Source organism: Colletotrichum karsti, assembly GCF_011947395.1.
Source record: "Colletotrichum karsti strain CkLH20 chromosome Unknown Scaffold3, whole genome shotgun sequence".
NCBI classification, from domain to species: domain Eukaryota; kingdom Fungi; phylum Ascomycota; class Sordariomycetes; order Glomerellales; family Glomerellaceae; genus Colletotrichum; species Colletotrichum karsti.
Genome location: NW_024065903.1, coordinates 1207680 through 1228752, shown reverse-complemented (window position 1 = coordinate 1228752; position 21073 = coordinate 1207680). Strand labels below are relative to the sequence as shown.

At 55.5% G+C, this 21073-nt stretch overlaps 6 protein-coding genes across 6 annotated transcripts; 3 read left to right on the top strand and 3 right to left on the bottom strand.

Annotated features, from left to right (window-relative positions):
• Window positions 1–425: 425 nt before the first annotated feature.
• Window positions 426–787, top strand: CkaCkLH20_01428 (40S ribosomal protein S29; the record flags this gene model as incomplete). The annotated part of the gene is made up of 2 exons (XM_038884147.1): window positions 426–487; window positions 592–787. 2 exons carry the CDS (start codon window positions 426–428, stop codon window positions 785–787), a joined length of 258 nt encoding a protein of 85 aa, XP_038750739.1.
• Window positions 788–1459: 672 nt separating this feature from the next.
• Window positions 1460–2910, bottom strand: CkaCkLH20_01427 (uncharacterized protein; the record flags this gene model as incomplete). The annotated part of the gene is made up of 3 exons (XM_038884146.1): window positions 1460–2593; window positions 2649–2677; window positions 2736–2910. The coding sequence occupies 3 exons, from the start codon at window positions 2908–2910 to the stop codon at window positions 1460–1462; spliced, it is 1338 nt and encodes a 445-aa protein (XP_038750738.1).
• Window positions 2911–9281: 6371 nt separating this feature from the next.
• CkaCkLH20_01426 (uncharacterized protein) lies at window positions 9282–10205 on the top strand (the record flags this gene model as incomplete). Its single annotated transcript, XM_038884145.1, has 1 exon — window positions 9282–10205. The coding sequence occupies one exon, from the start codon at window positions 9282–9284 to the stop codon at window positions 10203–10205; it is 924 nt and encodes a 307-aa protein (XP_038750737.1).
• A 1208-nt stretch (window positions 10206–11413) lies between these two features.
• CkaCkLH20_01425 (uncharacterized protein) lies at window positions 11414–12940 on the bottom strand (the record flags this gene model as incomplete). Its single annotated transcript, XM_038884144.1, has 1 exon — window positions 11414–12940. One exon carries the CDS (start codon window positions 12938–12940, stop codon window positions 11414–11416), a length of 1527 nt encoding a protein of 508 aa, XP_038750736.1.
• A 1270-nt stretch (window positions 12941–14210) lies between these two features.
• On the top strand, window positions 14211–17041 carry CkaCkLH20_01424 (FMN-dependent dehydrogenase; the record flags this gene model as incomplete). Its single annotated transcript, XM_038884143.1, has 4 exons — window positions 14211–14455; window positions 14588–14976; window positions 15492–16808; window positions 16878–17041. 4 exons carry the CDS (start codon window positions 14211–14213, stop codon window positions 17039–17041), a joined length of 2115 nt encoding a protein of 704 aa, XP_038750735.1.
• A 303-nt stretch (window positions 17042–17344) lies between these two features.
• Window positions 17345–18809, bottom strand: CkaCkLH20_01423 (uncharacterized protein; the record flags this gene model as incomplete). The annotated part of the gene is made up of 3 exons (XM_038884142.1): window positions 17345–18269; window positions 18337–18502; window positions 18563–18809. The coding sequence occupies 3 exons, from the start codon at window positions 18807–18809 to the stop codon at window positions 17345–17347; spliced, it is 1338 nt and encodes a 445-aa protein (XP_038750734.1).
• Between the last annotated feature and the right edge of the window lie 2264 nt (window positions 18810–21073).

The following is a 21073-nucleotide window of genomic DNA, read 5'->3' as shown; positions in this document are numbered from 1 at the left end:
TAGCTGTTGAAATATAATAAAGAAGCCACTTTGCAGGACAAGCCAAACGTCACAGAGCAACAGCTCAGCCCCTTGTCGAATGGGGTGGCAGGCGGCTGGCTTCCTCAGCTACGCAGTAACAAGCCCCCCACTAAACAGGGGTACCACCTCTCACACGAAAGATAAAAAAATGGAGCATCAAGGGGAAGGCGGTCAGCAAAACTGCCACGTCTTACCGCCTTCTCCGAAGTATTCTTTATCTTCACGTGACCCGCACGGTCCCTCGCTTCCATGGGGGCAGACCCAACCAAGCCCCGTCGAAATCCCGTAATTCGCACACAAAATTTCCGCTCCATTGGAAAAGCGACAACCACCACGCAGTCAACCCATCTCGAGACTTTCGCCGACACCCTCTCGACGACCACCGCCGCCTCAAATCCGCCAACATGTCTCACGAGTCTGTCTGGAACTCCCGCCCCCGCACCTACGGCAAGGGCTCTCGCAGCTGGTACGAAAAACCCCCGACGCGAATGGAGGAACCTTGGGAACGACTGGAGATCATCGCATATACGCGTGGGGAACGAAGTGCTGACATTTTTTCCCCTCTTACAGCCGTGTCTGCAAGCACACTGCCGGTCTCATCCGCAAGTACGACCTCAACCTCTGCCGTCAGTGCTTCCGTGAGAAGGCCAAGGACATCGGCTTCACCAAGGTATGCGACGAACTCTTCCCCGCGACAGCGCGCACCGCCGAACCGAGCACTGGGAGACCGCGATCGCTAACGCAGGCGCGATTACAGTTCCGTTAAACGTCAGGATTACGAGACGAGGATGGGACTCGAAGGTGGTTGGGCATGATGGCCCGTGGAAAATGCATTCAGACAGAGGGAGGCTTCCAAGGGCACGGAGTTCTTATGGCTGGCTTAACGGAAGAATAAGTGCTTTCCGTCGGACGTCCATTGAGGATAGACGAATACCACGACATTGAACCTACCACCATCAATATGCTCGAGCCATCTGTTCACCCTGTGCAAAGCGCGACGCGATCCTTGAAGTGGCGTGTCGTCTGGCTCCAGTCAGGATGACCCATTCAAGCCTGGGGATGTAATGACGGGGCTCGAGTCTTGCTCTTGTATGTCACGCTGAAAGAAGGTTCGATTCAAAATAACAAAACTTGATCGTGTGGCACAAAACACATATTGTTCTATTGTCCCATCGTCTAAAAGTACATGATTCAAGACAAGGGGTGAAGTAGAGCGGAGATCTTTGAGCCCAAGACCAGACAATATACACGAGCACGAGGGCTCAAAGCGGAAATTTTTGGTTCAGTTGTACATAAATCGTGAGGCATCAACACCTTGTGTGTACAATCCCAATTCCCCCCGTCCGGCTTTTGGGTCGTTTCCATTTCATATGCTGGGAAGAGTGTGTGCTGAGTGCCAACTCAGGGTATCGACTTTTTTTTTTTGGTTTTGAATCCCTTACTCGATGACACGGGTAATGAGACCAGTGGCGACAGTGCGACCGCCCTCACGGACGTTGAAGCGCTGACCGATCTCGATGGCGGAGGGGTTGTGCAGGGTGGCGACCATCTCGACGTTGTCGCCAGGCATGACCATCTTGCTGTCGGCGTCCTCAGTGCCCTCGGGGAAGGTAAGGGTGCAGGCCTCGTCGGCGGTGCGGAGGTACATCTGGGGCTTGTAGTTCTGGTGGAAGCCAGTGTGGCGGCCACCCTCCTCCTTGGAGAGGACGTAAAGGGAGGCAAGGAAGCTCTTGTGAGCCTTGACGGTGCCGGGCTTGGCGACGACCATGCCACGACGGATGTCCTCACGCTTGATACCACGGAGGAGAAGACCGGAGTTATCACCGGCACGGGACTCCTCGCAGGACTTCTTGAAGGTCTCGATATCGGTGACCTTGGACTTGATGACCTCGTCACCCTTGCCGACAAGCTCGACCTCGGTGTCCTTCTTCAGGACACCACGCTCGACACGGCCAGAAACGACGGTGCCACGGCCAGAGATGGAGAAGACATCCTCGACGGACATGAGGAAGGGCTTCTCGAGGTCACGCTGGGGAGTGGGGATCCACTCGTCGACGGCCTTCATGAGCTCGTCAATCTTCTGGACACCGATGTCGTCCTTCTGGTTGTTCAGGGCGCACAGGGCGGAACCCATGATGACGGGGGTGTCGTCACCCTCGAAGCCGTAGGTGCCGAGGAGCTCACGCATCTCCATCTCGACAAGCTCCAACATCTCGGGGTCGTCGATGGCGTCGACCTTGTTGACGAAAACGACGATTCTCTGGACACCGACCTGACGGGCAAGCAGCAAGTGCTCACGGGTCTGGGGCATCTGACCGTCGGAGGCGGCGACGACGATAATGGCACCATCCATGTTGGCGGCACCAGTAATCATGTTCTTGATGTAATCGGCGTGACCCGGGCAGTCGACGTGGGAGTAGTGTCTGGTGTCGGTCGAGTACTCGATGTGGGCGGTAGAAATGGTGATACCACGCTTGCGCTCCTCGGGAGCCTTGTCAATGGCACCATAGTCGAGGAAGCTGGCAAGGCCCTTCTCGGCCTGTCTCTTGGTAATGGCAGCGGAAAGAGTAGTCTGGAAATGGTCAGTTTTACAGCGCAACCGCGCGAGATATCGTGTCGTAAAGTACCTTTCCGTGATCGACGTGGCCAATAGTACCTAGAAGGCGTCCCAGTCAGTTTAGTTGCTCACTGCAGCCGGAATCGGTTTGGCATACCAATGTTAACGTGGGGCTTTGTACGCTCGAAAACAGCGTACGAGCGGTAGACGTTGAGGACAGGAGAGACGTTCTGCCTCTTCAGGGCGGCCTGGAGAGGGCTCACGTTGCCCTGGCGCAGAGAGGCGCGCGCGGTGCGCAAAAACGGCGCAACCGATCTGAAAGCGGTCGACATTTTGGGTATGCGGTGTTTCTATTAAAGAGTAAAGAAGAACAAGAGAAGAAGGAAGGGAGGGGAGATGGATGGTGGGATGCTCGTTGTCGACAACGGCGCGGATGGACGGGGAGGAGGTTCGGAGTCGAAGTCGAAGTCGTCCGATTGAAAGGGCCTCGAAATTTTTTGCTTGCCGGGACTTTCCTTTTCGTCCAAGAGGATGGGGGAGCTCTGCTTGAGCTCTTACGCCATTGGCGGTCCAGAGCGTCAGTGCTCTTAGCTGGCCCCACCACAGTGAGCCATTCACGCGACTTCGCGTTGACTCCCTTGAGTGCTAATGCCTGGTAGTTTACTGGCTAGACAACTTCATGAAGTCAGAGACTTGCTGCTATTCAAGTACGGGAGACCGCTTGGAGAATTTCTTTCAACTGCTTCGGCTAGTCTTGGTGATGGTTTTATTGCTTTCCCCATATTTCGTAATCCAGGTTTGTAGACTTTGGAAGGATACCTAACGCGTGAGACCTGGCAAAGCCATTCTAGAACAATTGTGTTCGAGTTTCCAGTTAGTAGGACTCTAATCAATTAGCGAGTAAAACCTGTTTTCCCATCACATTTTAGATTAAACGCATGTGGGTACCTGTGCGATCCAACCGCTGAGTGTTTAAGTGAGTGAATAACAGTAGGTAATATTTCCCAAAAGATTACGGACGACGAGTGCTGTTCTGTTCATCTACCAGACTCGTGCCCCGCTTTCAACTCCGATCTATCCCAAGTTTTATGAACCCCAGAACCAAAGCCCAAAATGAAACCAAAACCAACACTCCTTCTATCATCAGCCGTGCCAGCCAGCTGACTAGATACCAAAGCAGCCCGAATACTCCTCAGTCCTTCTGTTTATTCCTCGGCCCCAGCCCTATCCAGGTGCCTAGTTGAAATCATCAAATAGACAAAACACATGACGGTGTCCAGGCTGGCGAGCCGGAACTGACAAGGACCATTGGTTCAGCGCAGAAAAGAAGCCGGAATGCTACTGCCTCCCACGGATTTTCTGCCAGAGAGCTAAACTCCTTGGGTTCACGCTCACTGACACCGTTGTCGTTGCCGGGGGCACGGGTAGCGGTCCGGAAACCATGTTAAGCACTCGTCGCAGGCGTCGTCGAGGTGAATTGTCTGCCAGACGTCGCGTTTGGCGCACGGCTTCTGGATGAGGCTGGCGGGTTGGCAGAAGCGGGCGAAGTTGAAGGAGGAGTGCTTGCAGGCGTGTGCGTGTTTGTAGTACTGGCACATGTTGAAGATGTGTTCCGGATATGAGATTGAAGAAACAGCGTCTTCGGGGAAGAAGTGAGTGGCCGAGTTTGTTGGTCGACGATGGTGACGATGGTCTTTTCTAGTTGATGAAGGGAGTACTAGACCAAAGATGGCCGACTTCTTGCAGTATCTGCTTTCGTAAGGAATGTAGCGTCTCTAACGGGCGTTGTCAGAGTGCGAAGTTGATGTTAAATCGAGAGAATGAATGCGTGAAGAACACAAGGTGACAAGTCGCTATGGAGGTATAAGTGATTGGCTGGAGTGAACGAGGGTAAATATGTTGGTTCGAGTGGTGACTCTCCACGAACTACTTTGGGATGCTAGGAAAGCCGGGCCAGGCGCCCATATTTGTAGCCTCATCTCAGACAATTCGAGACCGAGGGATCATTGCCCCCATATCGGGCATCAACCCGAGAGCACCGGCGTCACTTCGCTCACACTCGCAAACTTCCGTTTGAAGCGCTGTGGGAAGCCTTTCCCCCTTCCTGCGGCACACGAGCCCGGGTATCAGGGACGATGTAAGCAAGCCCAATGGGACGTCGAGAACGTCGAGATCTAGCAATCTGCTGCCAGAAGCGGATGCTGCAGCGTCCCGTTCCGGAAGCAAACGCTGAACCGCTCAGGGGGAATCTGGAAGGAAGCCGGTAAGCTAAGATGAGCTTGGAACTGTTTTCACTTGAGAACAGAGAGACAGCCGGCAGGGGAACTGCTTCGGATACCGTTTATCCACGCCCGCGATTTGACAGTTGGCGTTTGGTGGGTTGCACTGGCTGCCCATTGCGTCCACGTGCCAGCAGTCAGCAGCACATGAAGTGCCCAACAGCGTCATGATGTCTTGGGACGAACTCGTGCATTTATCGGGCAAGTTGACCCGACTTAGATATGACCCTCTGGCTGGACCATTTCGAGAAGGTTGGCCCAGCGCTGGAGCTTGATCGCAGTAGATAGGGCTGCAGCCTCTGATCTTGTCATGCCGTGTGACGAATGAGGTATTCCGAGTGAAGTTTGGATGAGATGACGGAGAGGTGGCTTCGGGTCGAACTGCGCTGTGGCTTACGGTGACACTGGGGCTGAAGGTTGCCTCCTTGAACAGAACTGCCAGCGCATGCCGATGGATGCATCTGTGCTGCGACCTGGACAACTATGTCGGTGACATGCACATGCAGTCAGTCGGCTAGTTGATATAAGTAGAGTTGTCGTCAAAGGCGGGGACTGATGGAGGCAGGGTCTTTCGTCGTCGGTTTGGGAACCTAATCCTGGCAAACTTCCAAGTGTACGATACAATGCCTTTCCAGAGTAAGAGACGGTTTGCGTGTTCCTAAGTAAGTATGATGAAGAGTCGTGTGAGTCTCGGGTAAAGTATTCTTCACCGCTAGTCTTGATGACCTACTTGTGGTCACTGCCCACTCCTGCATACGTCAGGTAGTGCTTCAGACGAGATGCGTGACCGGAAAGCCTGCAATGAAGTGCTCAGGCTGATAAAAAGAAGTCAACTCGGCCTTGGGTGACTGCGAGGGGGATGGTCGCATATATGACGGCCAACTGCAAAGCCCGTCAAGGATTATGTGCTTGGCCGGTTAGCAAGAAAACCCCAAGAGTCCCTCCCGATCTTTCAAAGGATACTGTGTGGTCAAAATGGCCTTCACTTGAAGCCATGCCGACAGAAGAGAGATGCCTGGTCGTCGGGCACCGATGTACTGGCGCGGCGTAATTGCAAAAGCTGGCCCGTGACGAGAAAATGCTGCAGCTGTTGGCCGTGACTGCGCAATTGTAAGATGTGTTGGCACCATTGAGCCTCCTACTCGACGGCGTCGACACAGCAGGCTGGCGATCCCGACCAAGATCAGAGGGACGTACTCTGTACCTCTGCTGAGAGATGAAAGAGTTATCTGTACAGATCAAAAATGAAGGTGGCTGGGATGCTGAGGGTTCGGCACAGGTGGACGTTCCCTGCTTTGAGAAGGCGCGCCGCGTCCCGTTGGCCAGAGCAAAAGATGTTCGACGCTAATGCCATCTAGGGTTAGCTCCGGCCGGGTCAGCACGAAACAGGGACCACGGCCAGACGTTAGATGGTCCTGTCGACGATACGTACCCTACTTTTTTTGCGGGAGCACCGAGGAGCACAAGTTATCCCTCGGCGAGCGGTTGTGCCATTTCGCATCGTCTTGTCCTCGTACAAGAAAACTTGTGCAACCTGTATCGGCGAATACACCACGCTGTTTAAGCAGCGTTTGTTTCGGAAGGTGGGCTGGGTGTTCTGAAACCCCAGATGGAAGTGACAGTCGCACGGGCTCCCCTCCCCGTTGGTGTTCGAGGACCACGGAATAGAATGGGTACTCGAAGGTCGACATTTGACCACGTTGTGTTCCTCCAAGATGCTCAAGCGGCCAGATCTTCTCCATGAGATTTATGTTGTAACCAGCCACGGCGGAAGCCAACGGATGAACGCTATCAGTCGACGAACGGCTAGCCACGAGAGCGATGCGCAAAGCGTCTGTGTGGGCGCATGTCGACTTCCAGACTGATGCGAGAAACATGTCTGACGAGGCAGACAAAAGCAAGCATGTCAGCAGCCGAGACGGAAGTGCGTGCGGGAAGCGAGATGGCATTTTTCTTGTGTCTCAGCCGCGGATGATATGAGATGGACGGCGCGTGAGGTGTACTTTTTCGAAACTGGTTTGCATGCATCCGGTATCGCCTGCATCTTGGCCGTTGCCGCGATAATTGATAACTGCCAGAACTATGTGTCGAAGCAGATTTATTGTGGTCTGCGCTCCGTCGGCCGCGTTAGTCTGATCGGATACTTAAAGAGGGAGCAGGTGGTCGGTAGTCGACCTGTCTCGGGCACCATCCCGCGCGTCAAGATGTAGGCGCTATCGTGTCTCGGCGTCAACTTTGGGCAAACGCATTCAGGGTCCGGATGAACGAGGCCCAAGACCAGTCATGCGGAAGTTGAGATGGCAAGTGATGACTGGGCAGTTCAAGTCTCAGCCTGATGCGATGGCTAGATGAGATATTAGCAGAACCGTTGTACGTTCGGCGAGCAGTCTTGAAAAGGGAAGATGCCGAGGATGGAAGTGGCAGATTGGAGATTCAGACACGAAATGCAAGGAAGAAATCCCTCCTTGCTCTTGCTCACCTTTCACGGATACCTTACTGCCAGTGATACCTAAGTGGTGTCTCTGCCCACCTGGTTGGGGGGCATGGAGCTGGGGCAGGTCGATGGATGCCATCAAAAGCGGGCCTTAGGGTCCCAATTTAGCGCATCTTTTTTACCCCCGTGGTCCCGTCCACGTCCCAGTTCGTAGGAGATGGAACGGCGCGAAATCGAACGCTGCCTCGCCTCGCCTTTTTTGCCTGCTTTGTTAACCTCTCGTCTTTATTCCTGCCGTACGGATACTGCGCAAGCTCCAACTCCAGCTCCAGCTCCAGTTTCCAGCCCGAGCTCCAGCTCGCTCTGGACAAGCTTCTTTTCGTCTGGTTTTTTTTTTTTCTCCCTCTGGTTCCCTCGCCTTCCCCAGCCTGCGTGCGCTTACAAGGTACTTCCCTCTTCTCTCCGCCGTGTCCTCCAGCGTCCTTCCCAGCCCCGGCTTTTTTGGGTTGATGTCACTGGCTTCCTCACTTCTTTTGCTTCCTCCATTTTCCGCCCAATTCAACGACACACAACGTCCCTACAGTCGCCCTTCTCTACGTCAGGTACCCGGCTTTCCAATACCACATTGCGCGCGCTGCGGGTAGTCTTCCGAGAGTTGGACAACTCATCTTGCAGCATCTCTCACCCCCCTCAACCAACCGTCCACCATCGATCTAATTCGCTGTCTTGCTTCTGGTACCACCTCAGTCACCATCGCCATCGACCCTCCCACTTCATCATCTCATCTTATCGACATCCGGCCTCGACTACACCTCGCCCACCTCTCCCCAGTCATTCACGCCCAGCCTGTGTCTGTACCCAAAAGAGCGCCTCTATTCCCAGCTGCCCTCGGCTCTCCAGCTGGAACTCCACGTCCAGACCGCAGCTGCTCTCGCCCAGGCCCACACTCGTTCATGCACAATACCACCGCACGCCCCGGCCCTCCTGCGTCTTGGTCTGCAACTCCTTTAGGGCACATATAACCTGCAGCTACCTACATTACCTTACATTACATCGCCTGTACCCATCTCAAAACTTGTCCGAGTTGCCGCTGCCCCGTCGATCGACTCCTTTTCGACTGCACTCGAGATGCCCTCATAGCGGGAAACTTGATCACAGCACCTCGTACCACCCCCGACTCGATCACAGCAACTGTCACCGGCCGCAGCTTCACCGAACCTCGTCCGTCTTGCGCCCATCTTGACATTGGCAGACGTCCGGCTTCTTAATTTCGCCCCCGCCGCCTCGCCTACCGTCGGCCTTTCACCGCTTTCTTCTTGACCGGCTTGTCCCTTCTTACACTCGTTTATGCTCCAGGGATCGCCCTCGCAGCCCAATTGACAGCTTCTACTTGCCTTCGCCTCTAATAAGTCTCCACGACGACAGCTGAAAAAACACCCGACCATTGCAATGCTCTCGGCGAAATCAGGCCAATCCTTCGTCGTTTCTTCATTCGAGCATAAGTCTGTCTCGTCGGCTTGCTAGTCGTCACCTGCACCGAGAAGTCGTTCAATTGGTCACAGTTCAGGTCTGACATTGTTTCTAAACCTACTGTAATGTATTATACCCGTGAGTTGCTAACCCTCAATTGCTATCACTATATGGATGATGTCTAATTGACGCTAGCAACTTCAGTATCGTAATCAACTGAGACGCAAAAGCCATACGGCGGGTCGAACCTCCCTCCGATTAGTTGAGCTCTACTATCATCACGGGCAACATTTGGGATTCTTCGTTCTGTCCTGTCTGAACACTGGCTGCGAATCATCACTTCGCGTTGAGGCAGTACCTGATTATTCCCTTCACAAGCACTCAGGGCTGTAAGCAGCAGCAGCCTTGATACTCACATTCAGCGACATATCCGCTTGAGAATTATCAGAGGCCGCTCACACACGAGTAGGACCCGACCCACTTCACAACCGCCGTTCGTTCACACTCGCAGAAAGCCTCAATGGCTTCTTCCGAGGTTGATCAGAAGTTCCTCGGGAAGTGGGCCAAAGCTGTCGAGACGGACAATCCTCTATTGTCGTCGATGCTCTACAAGATTCTGGGCCTCTCTCTCAGCCTGGCGGAGCAGCTTGTCGTCGCGAAAAAACAACGTCGTCCTGATCCTTCCCGCGCGCCACAGTCACTCGACCTCATCTTCCACATAATTTGGCTTTCGAGAGAAGGCCTCGTTATGCTTCAGCAGTATGTAATACCTATGGTCGGTAACCACACTGAGCTTCGAGTTTTGGCCTTGAAACTGCGAGCGTCGTTCTATCACATCTTCGTCCTATTCCATAATAAGCCGGCCGTTTCGACAATGGGCATCTCGACTCCCGACACCATGGCTGGTCTTACGCCACCGAGACTGGACAAAGGCAAGGGAATCGCGAGGGAGGACTGGAACTCATCACAAGGTTCCATACAGCCAACACATGCTCTCGAGGGTGGCCCGGTGAACCCTCCACCGGGATTCGCGCCTCGAAAAGGGGCAGACCTTCCCGCCGCCTTCTTAGAACCGCCGCGAGACTTCCTCCCTGAGGCCCACAAGTACTTCAAAGACGCCATCGCCCTTGCCGACGAGCACCTCTGGGGGTCGCACTCATTGCGACTCTCGGTCAAGACGGAGTACGCCGCCTTCCTATACGACTGTGTTCACGATGCCGACGGAAGCCGCAAGCTGGCCAAGGACACCATTTCCGAGGTGTACGAAGCAACGGAGGGCATGGACGATGATATGTTCTCCGACGCCTGCGAGTTGGTCACCGTCTTGGGGAAGATGATGAAGCGTGGCCTGGGATCCAGCAACAACACGTTGACTCAAGGACCGAGTCCCAGTCCGGCACCGCCAGGCACCACCATGGCACCCGGCATGGAGAATCCAATTTGAAAGGCCATTGGCCGAAAAGTCTTGCACCCGGCCTTCCGCACAAAGGCTTATCGTCGAATGATCGACTGTCCCAGTCAAGGCTAGAAGACGTCGACCGACATATTGAGCCTCAATATGGCGCTCAGCTGGATAAAGGCGAATATTCAGCATAGCTTTGCGCGCCAGAAGGGGTTTCAGAAGGCGCATAGCCTCGACGAAAGGCTTGGTACTCGAGGCCTCAGACCTTCAAATGTACAAAATTTGCTGTTCCCATCGGACGTCGGACTAGGCAACCCCGGCCGAGAGGTCAATCTGGGACGGCCTTGGAGACCTTCATCGGCACAATGCTGACACCCAAGCCCTTGGACAGCATATCAAGCGGCGTGAGCGCCCTACAAACATCGACATCGAGAGCTCTTGGTAATCATCAAAGCCTCAACTTGTACTTATAATTTGGATACGGGAGATTTGGTTGAGGAGACGAGAAAAGAAGATGGAAGGGGGTCTTCACCGATCTGCGTTGGCGGTTTTTGACTTGTTTTAATACTTTGTTCCACAGATACCCCGTTCTGCGCGGCGGATTGTACTTTATATTTTTTGGTCATCATTCGAGGTTGGAGATTCTAATCCATCATCACTTTCACAACCCGCCGTCATGCTGACAGGGACCAAAAGAGCAAGAGAAATCAAAAGGGGGTATTTTCCATTTCGGCGCTACGAAGGACCCAAACCCAGGATCCGTCCGATATTTCCCATTCCTCGAACTTTTTGTGTTGAAAACAGAGAGGCCAAAATCCCGAAGTAAAGCAAAAAGTAAAGAAAAAAAACCCAACCATCATCTATCTAATCCGCTTTTCCCCGGCGTCGCCAATTTTTTGGTATGATCCCATTCCCCGGGAGGGAGGGTCCCGTGATATTCCCAAACAGCAAACAAAGGAAAAAGGTCTTTTCCTTTTCCTTTGATCCTCCAGTCATGATCGTTTCGTTCGTTATTTGAACCCCTCTTTTTCCGTACCGAAAGAAAGAAAAAAAGAATCGCTCGCTCGAGTCGTCGTTCACCCATTCCCCGTCCAACTGATATCGAAAAACCGTCATCATCATCATTCATCAATCATTCCGCCAAACCAGAAGCTGAGAGGATGGGAGAAGCGTAGTGGCTTGAGAAGGATAAGCTGGAGAAGAGGAGCGCGATGAGAGAGGTATGAGATGGGAACACGCGATCCGCGTCGTCAGTCCTCGTCGCTGAGGAGCGCATCATCCGGGATCTCGGGCCGCTCGGAGGGGTCAAGCAGCTCGTGGCTGCCCGCCACGGAGGAAGCCCAGCTTCTCACGCCCGCGGCCTTGCCCCTGTCCTCCTCGGCCTCGCAGCGGGCCTTGATGGCGTACAGCGGGACCATGCGGCCCGTGACGTTGAAGAAGTTGGCCTGCATCTCGAGCCACCGCGTCGCCTCGCGCCTCGAGGCCACGGCCGCGAGGACCTTGTCGTCGCGGCGCTGCTGCTTGTCCGCCGGGCTCGGGGCGCGGACGGGGACGGCGGCCTTGGGAGGGTACAGGGCCGGGTGGACGTGGCGGCGGATGTAGCGCTCCTGGCGGACGAGTTCGCGCTCGTAGTAACCGGGCTTGTCGGCATCGTCTTCGCTGGTAGCGGAAGACGAAGAGTCGGACTCGGACTCGGTGTCGCGGAGGAGGTTGATGCGTTCACGGTAGGAGGACGAACTGTTCTCGTCGTCTTCCTCTTCAGACTCAGACTCCTCGGGTGCTGGTTCCTCCTTGGCGGCTTTCTTGTGCCTTTGCTTGTGTTCCTTGGTCTTTGCCTTGGTGCATTCGACGACAGCATCCTCCTTTGCCTCCTTCTGTTTGGGCTCCTTTGTCTTCTTCTTTGTGCATTCGGTAGTCTGCTCCTGTTTGGCCTTCTTCTTCTGTTTCTTCTCGGCCTTGGTCTCGGGCTTCTGTTCCTCCGTCTTGGCTTCGGGCTTCTTCTCCTCAGTCGAGTCTTCCGTCTTCTCAGTTTCGGTCTTGGCGTCATTGCCAGACTCAGTCGAGTTTGCGTTGTTCGCCTTTACCACGTGCCAGCGCTTCTTGACTTCATTCTTTCCGCGGTTAATGGCATTGCCGATAGACGCCCATGTCTCACCGCCCTCCTTCATGCTGAGGATCAAGGCATCCTCCGAGGGTGTCCAATTGCCAGGATTCGATGACGGCGCGTTGGAAGAGGCGTCCCCGCTGGAAGAGGCGTCCGCGCTCGAAGATGCGCCGTCAGTCTGGCTGTCCCCAGCAGATGAGGTCTCCCCGGACGTTGTGGATTCTGCCATAGCCGGTTTGCTACCGCTAGCCTCAGATGAGACTCCCTCAGAAGTTGACTCTTCGCCGCTGGTGCTCTCGACGGTTGACGACTCTGCGGACTCGGTTTCTGACTGGGCGGCTTTGCTCTTCTTCCGTTGCTTCCTCACTACGAGGCAATTGACGTCGGACGACTTCTTCTCCTTGGCACAAGCCTCGCTGTCTCCATCAGTGGAGGGCTTGTCGGCGCTGCTGCTGATCTGCGAGCTCGTAGCATCTGTTGATTCAGCGGAGGTGTCGCCGGCTTCGTCGCTGTCAAGGGTCAGGCCCGGGAAGAAGTCGACCAGGGTGATTGTGCTACTGGCGTCTGAGTCTGAGTCGATGGTGACTGCCGTATGAGAAGAGGCGTCGTCGGTGTCTTTGACGATGGTGACGTCGTGGTGCGGCTTGGAGCCGCCTGCCTTCCGACCCTTCATGGCGGTGTCGACAAGGGGCGCTGGCGAGGTTTGATGTTGAGAGTGGTGATTTGTGAAAGTCCTTGGCGAGGTGACGTGTGAGGGTGTGAGGTGGTAAATGTAGGGTTCGGGTTGATTGATATTAATTGTTTGGATGAAGTAGGCGATGCAGGTCTGTATCCTATTATCACATGTATTGATTTGTTTCCGTCAAATAGTTGATGCTGTTTGTTGTATCCGGCGTGGTATTGGTGAGCTCGTATCGTGGAGGAAGAGGATGAATGGTGTGAGGTGAGGTGGATCGCCAGTTGGCATTGAAAGGAAGGAGGTCAGCAAGGAAGGAGCGAGGGGGAAAGGATAAGTTGGCAGTCCTAGAAGGAGCTTTCAAAAAGTCCGACCTTCACTGTGACGGGTCCAATTGCACTTTCCAAACGGATTTATTTCCAGAATATCCATACTGAGCAAAGGAGGGAAAAGTTACCCGTGGACCGTCAATGGTTTCTGAGAAAAAGACAACAGCCACTGGAAGCCAGCCTATAACCACCGCAAGACAAGGGAAAGTGCCCCTCAAATCTATTAATACGGCTTCTTAAGACCGCCAAAGTGTCAAAACTTCAGTTGAGGTGAGCAATCGAGAACAACAAGAGGGGGGAAGGGCCACGAGCCGGCGTCAGACACATGTACGGACGCGCTCCCAACATGGGACGAGAGGACCAAACGGAAACCTGCTACGGCAAAGTCAAGCAGAGTCTAGAGCAGGCCAGATCGGCAAGAGGAGGGTTCCGATGGCGTCAACCAAATGGCCATGTATAAGCATTTCTAGAAATAGGCGTTAATTGTGCGACGTGCTGAGTGTGAAGTTTAGTGGGAAATGGCGCCCGTTTCGCAGCGGTTCGGGGATATCGAGTTGATGTTATTAACGACCGGGTCAAGGACGGGAAGGTCAGTGGTCAGGGGTGGCGTCCGTTGAGGCTCTCTCTCCCGGGGCTCCCACAGCCATCTTCAGCTCTTCTTCAGCTCTTCAGCGGGTGATTCGCCGTGCGGGCCAATCAGGGTCCCAGCTTACTCATCCCACGGAAGGGTGTGGGGGTCCAGTTGCGCTATTAGTGGTTGCAGGCGATCAACCTGATCAATCGGCCTTTGAAGAAGCCCTTGTTTTTTTCCTCTCTCTTCTCCGAGGAGGAGACGGGAGCATAACCTCCCAGAGTTTGAAACAGACCATCACTCTTTCCCCTTCACCCAATAACCACCTTTTTCTAAAACAAGCACTTTCATCGATTCGCTTGCCAACATGGCAGCGTCATCCTCCTTGCCCGACCTGCCACCCAATTACCTCAAGGCCCTCGAACTGATTAACGAGGCCCACAAACAAGACCCCAGACCCTCGACCGCTGCCGCTGCCGCCTCCGCCTCCGACGCCGACCCGGTGACATTTGAACTTCACTATGCCCGCAAAATGACGCGCTGGCTGGCCGTGCGATGCCCGACGGCACCGCCCGTGCTGCAGCTCGCTTGCCGTGCCCAGCACTTCAGGAGGTAACACATCAACCCATGCTGTCCCTTTATGAAAGCTTGTCCCAAATTTAAGCATGAAGTCTATGACGAAAGATGCCGAGCATATAAGAGTAATCACTTTGTCTGACTCACCCATCCGCACCACGAATCTAGATGGGAGATCCCCCGCAACACGTATCCGATGACGCGCCCGGGCTACCTCACCTGGAGAGCCAAGCTCAAGTCCCAGGCCGCGGCGCAGGTGGCCGAGCTGCTGTCTACGTCCGCCGAGATCCAGCCGGCCCTGCCGCGGGAGGATGTCGACCGCGTCGCCGCGCTGATCCGCAAGGAGAACCTGAGCAAGGACGAGGAGACCCAGGTCCTCGAGGACGTCGCCTGCCTGGTCTTCCTCGACGACCAGTTCGACGACTTCGAGAGCAAGGAGGACATTGACGAGGCCAAGATCATCGGCATCCTGCAGAAGACGTGGGCCAAGATGAGCGAACCCGGCCGTCAGATCGCGCTCAAGATGAACCACAGCGAGAGGGCTCTGAGTCTCATCGGTAAGGCTTTGGCGGGGTGACGTGATGTTGGGTTGAGCTGAGAATCGCGATAAGGGGCGGGGCGTATCGGAATTAAATAAAAATAAAGTGGCATGCATTCTTTCTCTCCCACACTGCAGAGGCTTGCAGGCCTGCAGCCGATTGACAGCAGCAATACGTCCGTGCGTCTTAGCGAGCAGCTCCCCCCTGGGGACTGGGGAACCCGCCATCAGAATCCGCGGGATACCCGGGGTCTCCCCACACGAACCTAAGGGAAGCTGCCCTTCGGCTCATTAACCACCGAAGCTCATGCATCTTGCCTACCCCTCGGTGCCGTTCCATCTCAGACGAAAGAACGGGCGTCCGGGCCGAGGCATCATAGACTACCTCAGGTATGTGATCGTCAACACTTCAGGAAGAAGTCATCTCAGCTTCTCTCAAAAAACAAACCCTTAGGTTTCGCGGCGAGAAAGCGAGAACCTGTATCATGCCACCCACGCTGACGCCGGATGAGATATCGAAACACAACAAACTAGACGACATCTGGCTCGTCATCAACGACCACGTTTGGGACTTCACAGACTTCATCCGCGAACATCCCGGCGGGATCGCAGTCATTCTCAAGTGCGCCGGCAAGGACGCGACAGACGTCTACTCCGAAGTCCACGGCCCCAATCTCGTCAAGTCGACGCTACCAGCCGCCCACCTCAAGGGCGTGCTCGCCGCCGGCGCAAACATGCCCAAACCAAAACAAAGTCAATATTTCCAACCAAGCACCGCCACATCACCAACGCAAGATGAGCAACCTCGGACTCCTCCACAGGCGTCCTCGAAACCGCCGCTGGACACCCTCATAAGCGCCCACGACTTCGAAGAGGCCGCCTCAACCTCCCTCTCCCCCAAAGCCTGGGCCTTCGTCTCCTCCGCCGCGACGGACCTACACACAAAACGCCGCAACGCCTCCGCCTACTCCCTCATCGGCCTCCGTCCCCGCGTCCTCGTCGACGTCAGCGAGGTCGACACCTCGACCACCATGCTCGGCCACCGCATGCGCTCCCCAATCTTCTGCTCCCCGACCGCCATGGCCCGCCTCGTCCACCCCGAGGGCGAAAAGGAGCTCGGAAGAGCCTGCAAGGCCGCCGGCATCCCCCAGACCGTTTCCGTGAGCGCCTCTTTCCCTCTCGCCGACATCCTCGCCGCCCGCGCCGCCCACAACACCCCAGAGAACCCCCACGACCCTCCCGTCTTCTTCCAGCTCTACGTAGACAAAAACCGCGCCAACTCGGAGCGCCTCATCCGCTCCGCCCAGGCCCAGGGCGTCAAGGCCCTCTTCCTGACCATCGACGCCCCGATCCCGGGAAAGAGGGAGGCCGACGAGCGGGTCCGCTCCGACGAGTCCATCGCGTCCCCCATCTCCGGGGCCCGCGCCGGCAACGACGCGAAGGGCGGCGCCATCGGACGCATCATGGGCAACTACATCGATGCCTCCGTGAGCTGGCCCGACGTCGCCTGGCTGCGCCGCACGGTGCCGGGGCTGCCTATCGTCCTCAAGGGCGTGCAGACGTGGATGGACGCCGAGCGCGCCGCGGACGCGGGCGTCGAGGCCGTGGTGCTCTCGAACCACGGCGGTCGCAGCCTCGACACCTCGCCCGCGACCGTCGCGGTCCTGCTCGAGCTGCAGAAGAACTGCCCACACGTGTTCGACAAGCTCGAGGTCTACGTCGACGGCGGCGTCTCGCGCGGGACCGACATCTTCAAGGCCCTGTGTCTGGGCGCCAAGGCCGTCGGCGTGGGGAGGGGGTTGTTGTACGGGCTGAACTACGGCGTCGAGGGCGTGGAGCGTTATGTTGAGAGTGAGTGTTTTGGTGTATACCCTTCATCCGAGCTGAGAGATGAGGTGAGACTGACTGTGCTATCCCAAGTCCTCCGAGACGAACTAGAAACCACGATGAAGATGTGCGGCGTCACCAGCTTAGACCAAGTCCACCCGGGTTTCCTCAACACTCTCGCCATCGACCAGTTCATCCCGGGGCGAGAGGACAACCCGAACACGCCTTGGCGCCGGGATAGACACAGCCGTTTGTGACGAGGCATTTCCGTGATGACGAAATAACTGTATAATCTTTCTCGAGCTTGATGGTGCATTATATCGCATTAGAGAGAGTCGCGGCTCGTCTCGGCCGTGCCTAAAAGGTTTGGGTATACATATATACATAAAGATAGTAATCCATTCATATCCCGTTCTCTCATCCCGTCCCGAACTGCGCTCGTTGGACGGTTTTAACCCACGTTGATTAATTACATAGCATCAACCGTACAAAACAAATAGAAACTCAGCCAACCACGGCCACTTTTCGTCATTCAAGTTCCTTTTCATGAGGATGCCCTCTCAGGCCAACTCACGCAGCTCACCATCACCCCTCGTGGCAGGCAACTCCGACGCGAAGCTCTGGTGACCGTGGTGAGTCGTCTTGGTGGTCTGCTGATGCTGGGTCTGGGCGGGCGGCGCGTAGTAGCCCTGCTGCGGCGGCTGCTGCTGCTGCTGCTGCTGCTGAGGCGTGGGATATCCGGCTTGCGTCGGGCTAGGACCGCCGTTCCCCAGCGACGACGGCGTATACGACGGGACGCCGGACTGGTACGTGGGCGAGGGGCTCATGGGCGGCGGGCTGGCGGGCGGGCTCGGGCTGTGGCCGTTGTGGTCGTAGCCTGCCGCGGTGACGTCGTACGGCTGCTTGAGCATGCTCTGCCTATTGTCGGGCACCGGGGTGAACCCGGACGGGAAGTTGCCGGCGCCGTTGGGGGCGTATCCGGGGGACGACTGCTGCGTGTTCGTGGTCTGGTACATCTGTGGCGGTGGCGGCTGCTGCTGCTGCTGGTGGCCGAGTTGGGGTTGCTGCGGGTTGTACATGACGGGATGTGCTTGGCCGTTGAGGTTGTTGTTGGGGTCGTCCTTCTTCTTCTTGCGGAGGAGGAAGATGATGCCGAAGACGATGAGGGCGATGGCGGCTACGCCACCGACGACGCCGCCCACGATGGCGCCGACGGGCGTGGAAGAGCCGCCGCCGCCACCCGGGGCCGGGGCGGCGGTAGTTGTGATGGGGCCCGGGGTGGCGGTGCTGCTCACCGGGCTCGGCACGACGGAGGACTCGTCAATGACAGGGGCCGTTGTCCTCGGATTCGCGGCCGCGCTATCAGTGGGGTTTGCATAGACTATAACGCGCTTCTCGCTGGTGGCACAATCATACAAAGTATATTTTGAGAAGATGGCATCGGAGTAGACGTAAGTGATGCACTCTGGCTGCGCGGAGGAGGAGCTAGTCGCGGGTTGTTAGACAACGGTTTTCTTGGCATTCTTGGAGTAAAACATGACCAATTGCTTACCAGTAACGCATGAGAGTGTCGCTGCTGGTGTAAAACCTCGACGAGCTCGAGGGCAGACATGCGGTTGCGATCTTGCAGTCCGACATTGATGAAGAAGCACAGCAGCCTACGACGGAGTAGAAGCTGTTGATCACGCAGGAGCCGACGCCGCAGTAGATGGAGTCGGCTTTGTGGGATCAGCGACGTTCAGGTACGATGACCGGCGAGTCAGGTTGCAACTACTCACTGGATATTCCGGAAATGTAACCACAAGTATCGTCGCCCCTGACACGTTTGGCCAGCTTGAGCTCGACGCTGGCCGGGTCAGGCGCCGCCGTCGGTACCGGACTGAGGCCGAGTTCCATCATGTCCATGGCGGCGATGGTCTCCTTGGGAGGGGACCAGCTTGGGGTGTCGTCCTGCCATCTCAAAGCCTTGGACTCTGCGCCAAGGTAGAGGCCAGCAAGGGCTCCGAGCAGAACGAATCTTCCCATGTTTCTTCTTGATCCTCTTCTTTGGTGATAGGATGTGACGGAAGATGATGGGAAAACGAGAATCGAGGAAGAGACGGGTGTCAGAGGATAGAAAAGTCTCGAGGAAAACCCTTGCGGGAAGACAGGGAGAACGGGAGACTGACACGAAGCTCCATGCTGACCAGCTCGGGCTGAATGGTAAAAGTTGCCGAAGCTCGCGCCCTGCGGGGAAGACGAGTGACAGCGGCTTCCCGTCGCCAATGAGGCTCAGGAGAGAAGACACATGAAGGGTCCATCTCCAGCTGTCACTTGCTTGTGCCATGCCCAGGGATATCATGATTGGACCGAGTGGAAACTCCGCCTCGTGAACTGCAGGTATGGAGTGATGGCTTGGATAGTGTTGGCAATCATGAACCTGGCAAGGCAGACCCCCAGGAGATCATTCCTGAGTCACGATATCCGAGACCAACGCACTCGCGATGTCGAACATCTCCAAGCAAGGGAGTCGTCGCAGTTCTGTCTTTGGTCTTTTTAAGCAACTCCTTGAACATTTGCGAGGCATCATGCCAGTCCATCCGAGCGCAAACGTCTCTCGAGATTCACTCGAACTCCGTATAACAACAACTCTCCAAGGCAAAGAGAAAGACGGCCTCTAAAGAGCACAAGAACTCAGATATCGTGTTATTCGTTTGGCATGTTAGCGGTGTGGTGGAGTTTGGCGGTGCCCGAAATGATACTATCAGGAGCTTAAGCCCGAAGAGGAAAATGTGGCTTGCAGCTGAAGGCAGGCTCTGTTCAGGTCCTTGTCAACTCGCCAAAACCACCCAATCGAACGTGGAGCGGCTGAAATACGCGCAGTTAGCTGGGCTGATCATCCCGCACGATACTGCCACGAGAACCACATCAACATGCCGGCCGGGGTCGGTTGAGCCTTGGAAAGTTTCCCCAGCCGCCTTACCTTGCTGTTCAAGACACGATCCCCAGCACACCCACAGCGGAAATCGGAGGCTTTTCGCGGAATTTGTGAAGGGTTGAACGTTTTGGGCAACCATTGCGCGCCAAACACCTGCCTTGCACGCATTCCCAACGGTCCGGTACTCGGCCGAGCGCGAAGCAAGGTCAGGAATGCATGATAAACGTTGTCTACCTCACTCAGGTTTTGGGAAGAAGGTTCCCAAAGTAGACTCCAGAATGCACCACCAATCAGACCCCAAAACCCGACTTCCGGGGTGACGTAGAAACATGCAGTCGTGATGCTTCCGTATTGGCCAGGAATTTGTTGTTAAGTTGTGTGCTCCGGAGCTGTCGGCCCAGGCACCCTGCAAGCCGGAAGAGCCTCGACAGTGTTTCCGACTTGACGAACTGGGAGTGCTTGAGGGGATTCTGAATGACAGCTTCGCGTTTTGCCGAGTATATGATGGCAAAGAGGATGCAATATTGAAGCCCTGAAATGACGGAAGCAGGTTGCAGAGACATAAAGTATGCTGTAGTAGCGCCAAGTCGATTGTCGCAAGGAGCGATTGTCTCTAGTACTGTCCTCAAAGCAACTTCATCTCGTCATGATCCTCGAAACTTGGGCTCCAATATCGGAAAGATCCCAAGAAAGCCTGAGCTTTGAAAGAAGGGGCTGGTTTCGTACGACAACACCCAACGTTGCGCAAGGGGAGCCTAATGTCGGCATAGCTGCCGTCATACTCGTTCCTCTCCGTAAGGCTGACGGGCGTCATGGTGAAGCTCGTTCGTTTACGACAGACGATTGATGGAAGAATTGTCTTGGTAACAGGGCTGGTCGTGCGGGCATTGGACCTTGGGGATCACAACTTACTTTGTCAGGCATCGTATTCCCTACATCGATATTGTCCGACAGCGAATCGCGATCACACCAGGTCTCTTCCAGGCAGGGATCCCGCGAGATCTTGATCTGCAAGTGAGCGAGTCCATTCCCGAATCGTTGGCGCATCTATCCCACGTTCAACCGGATGATCGGTGCCGGCTCCGCCAATTCTTGGGTCCGACGTCAGATGGCTTCGGGACGCCCCCTTGTGCTCGATCGACGCTTGAGTAGTAGTTTGGGGTTGTGTTACAATCATCTCCGGCTTGTTGTGGCTTCCGTACTGCACATCTGAGTAACTATAAGGCGAATTCATCGTCGATGATCGAAATTGCGATTGTATACTAGATCGGCATTCCCGATTCTGACTCCCACCACGGGGATCAACGGTCTTCCTGGCCAGGGACAGTAGCAATGACTGTCAAAGATTGAGAAGAAGATTCGATGTGATACG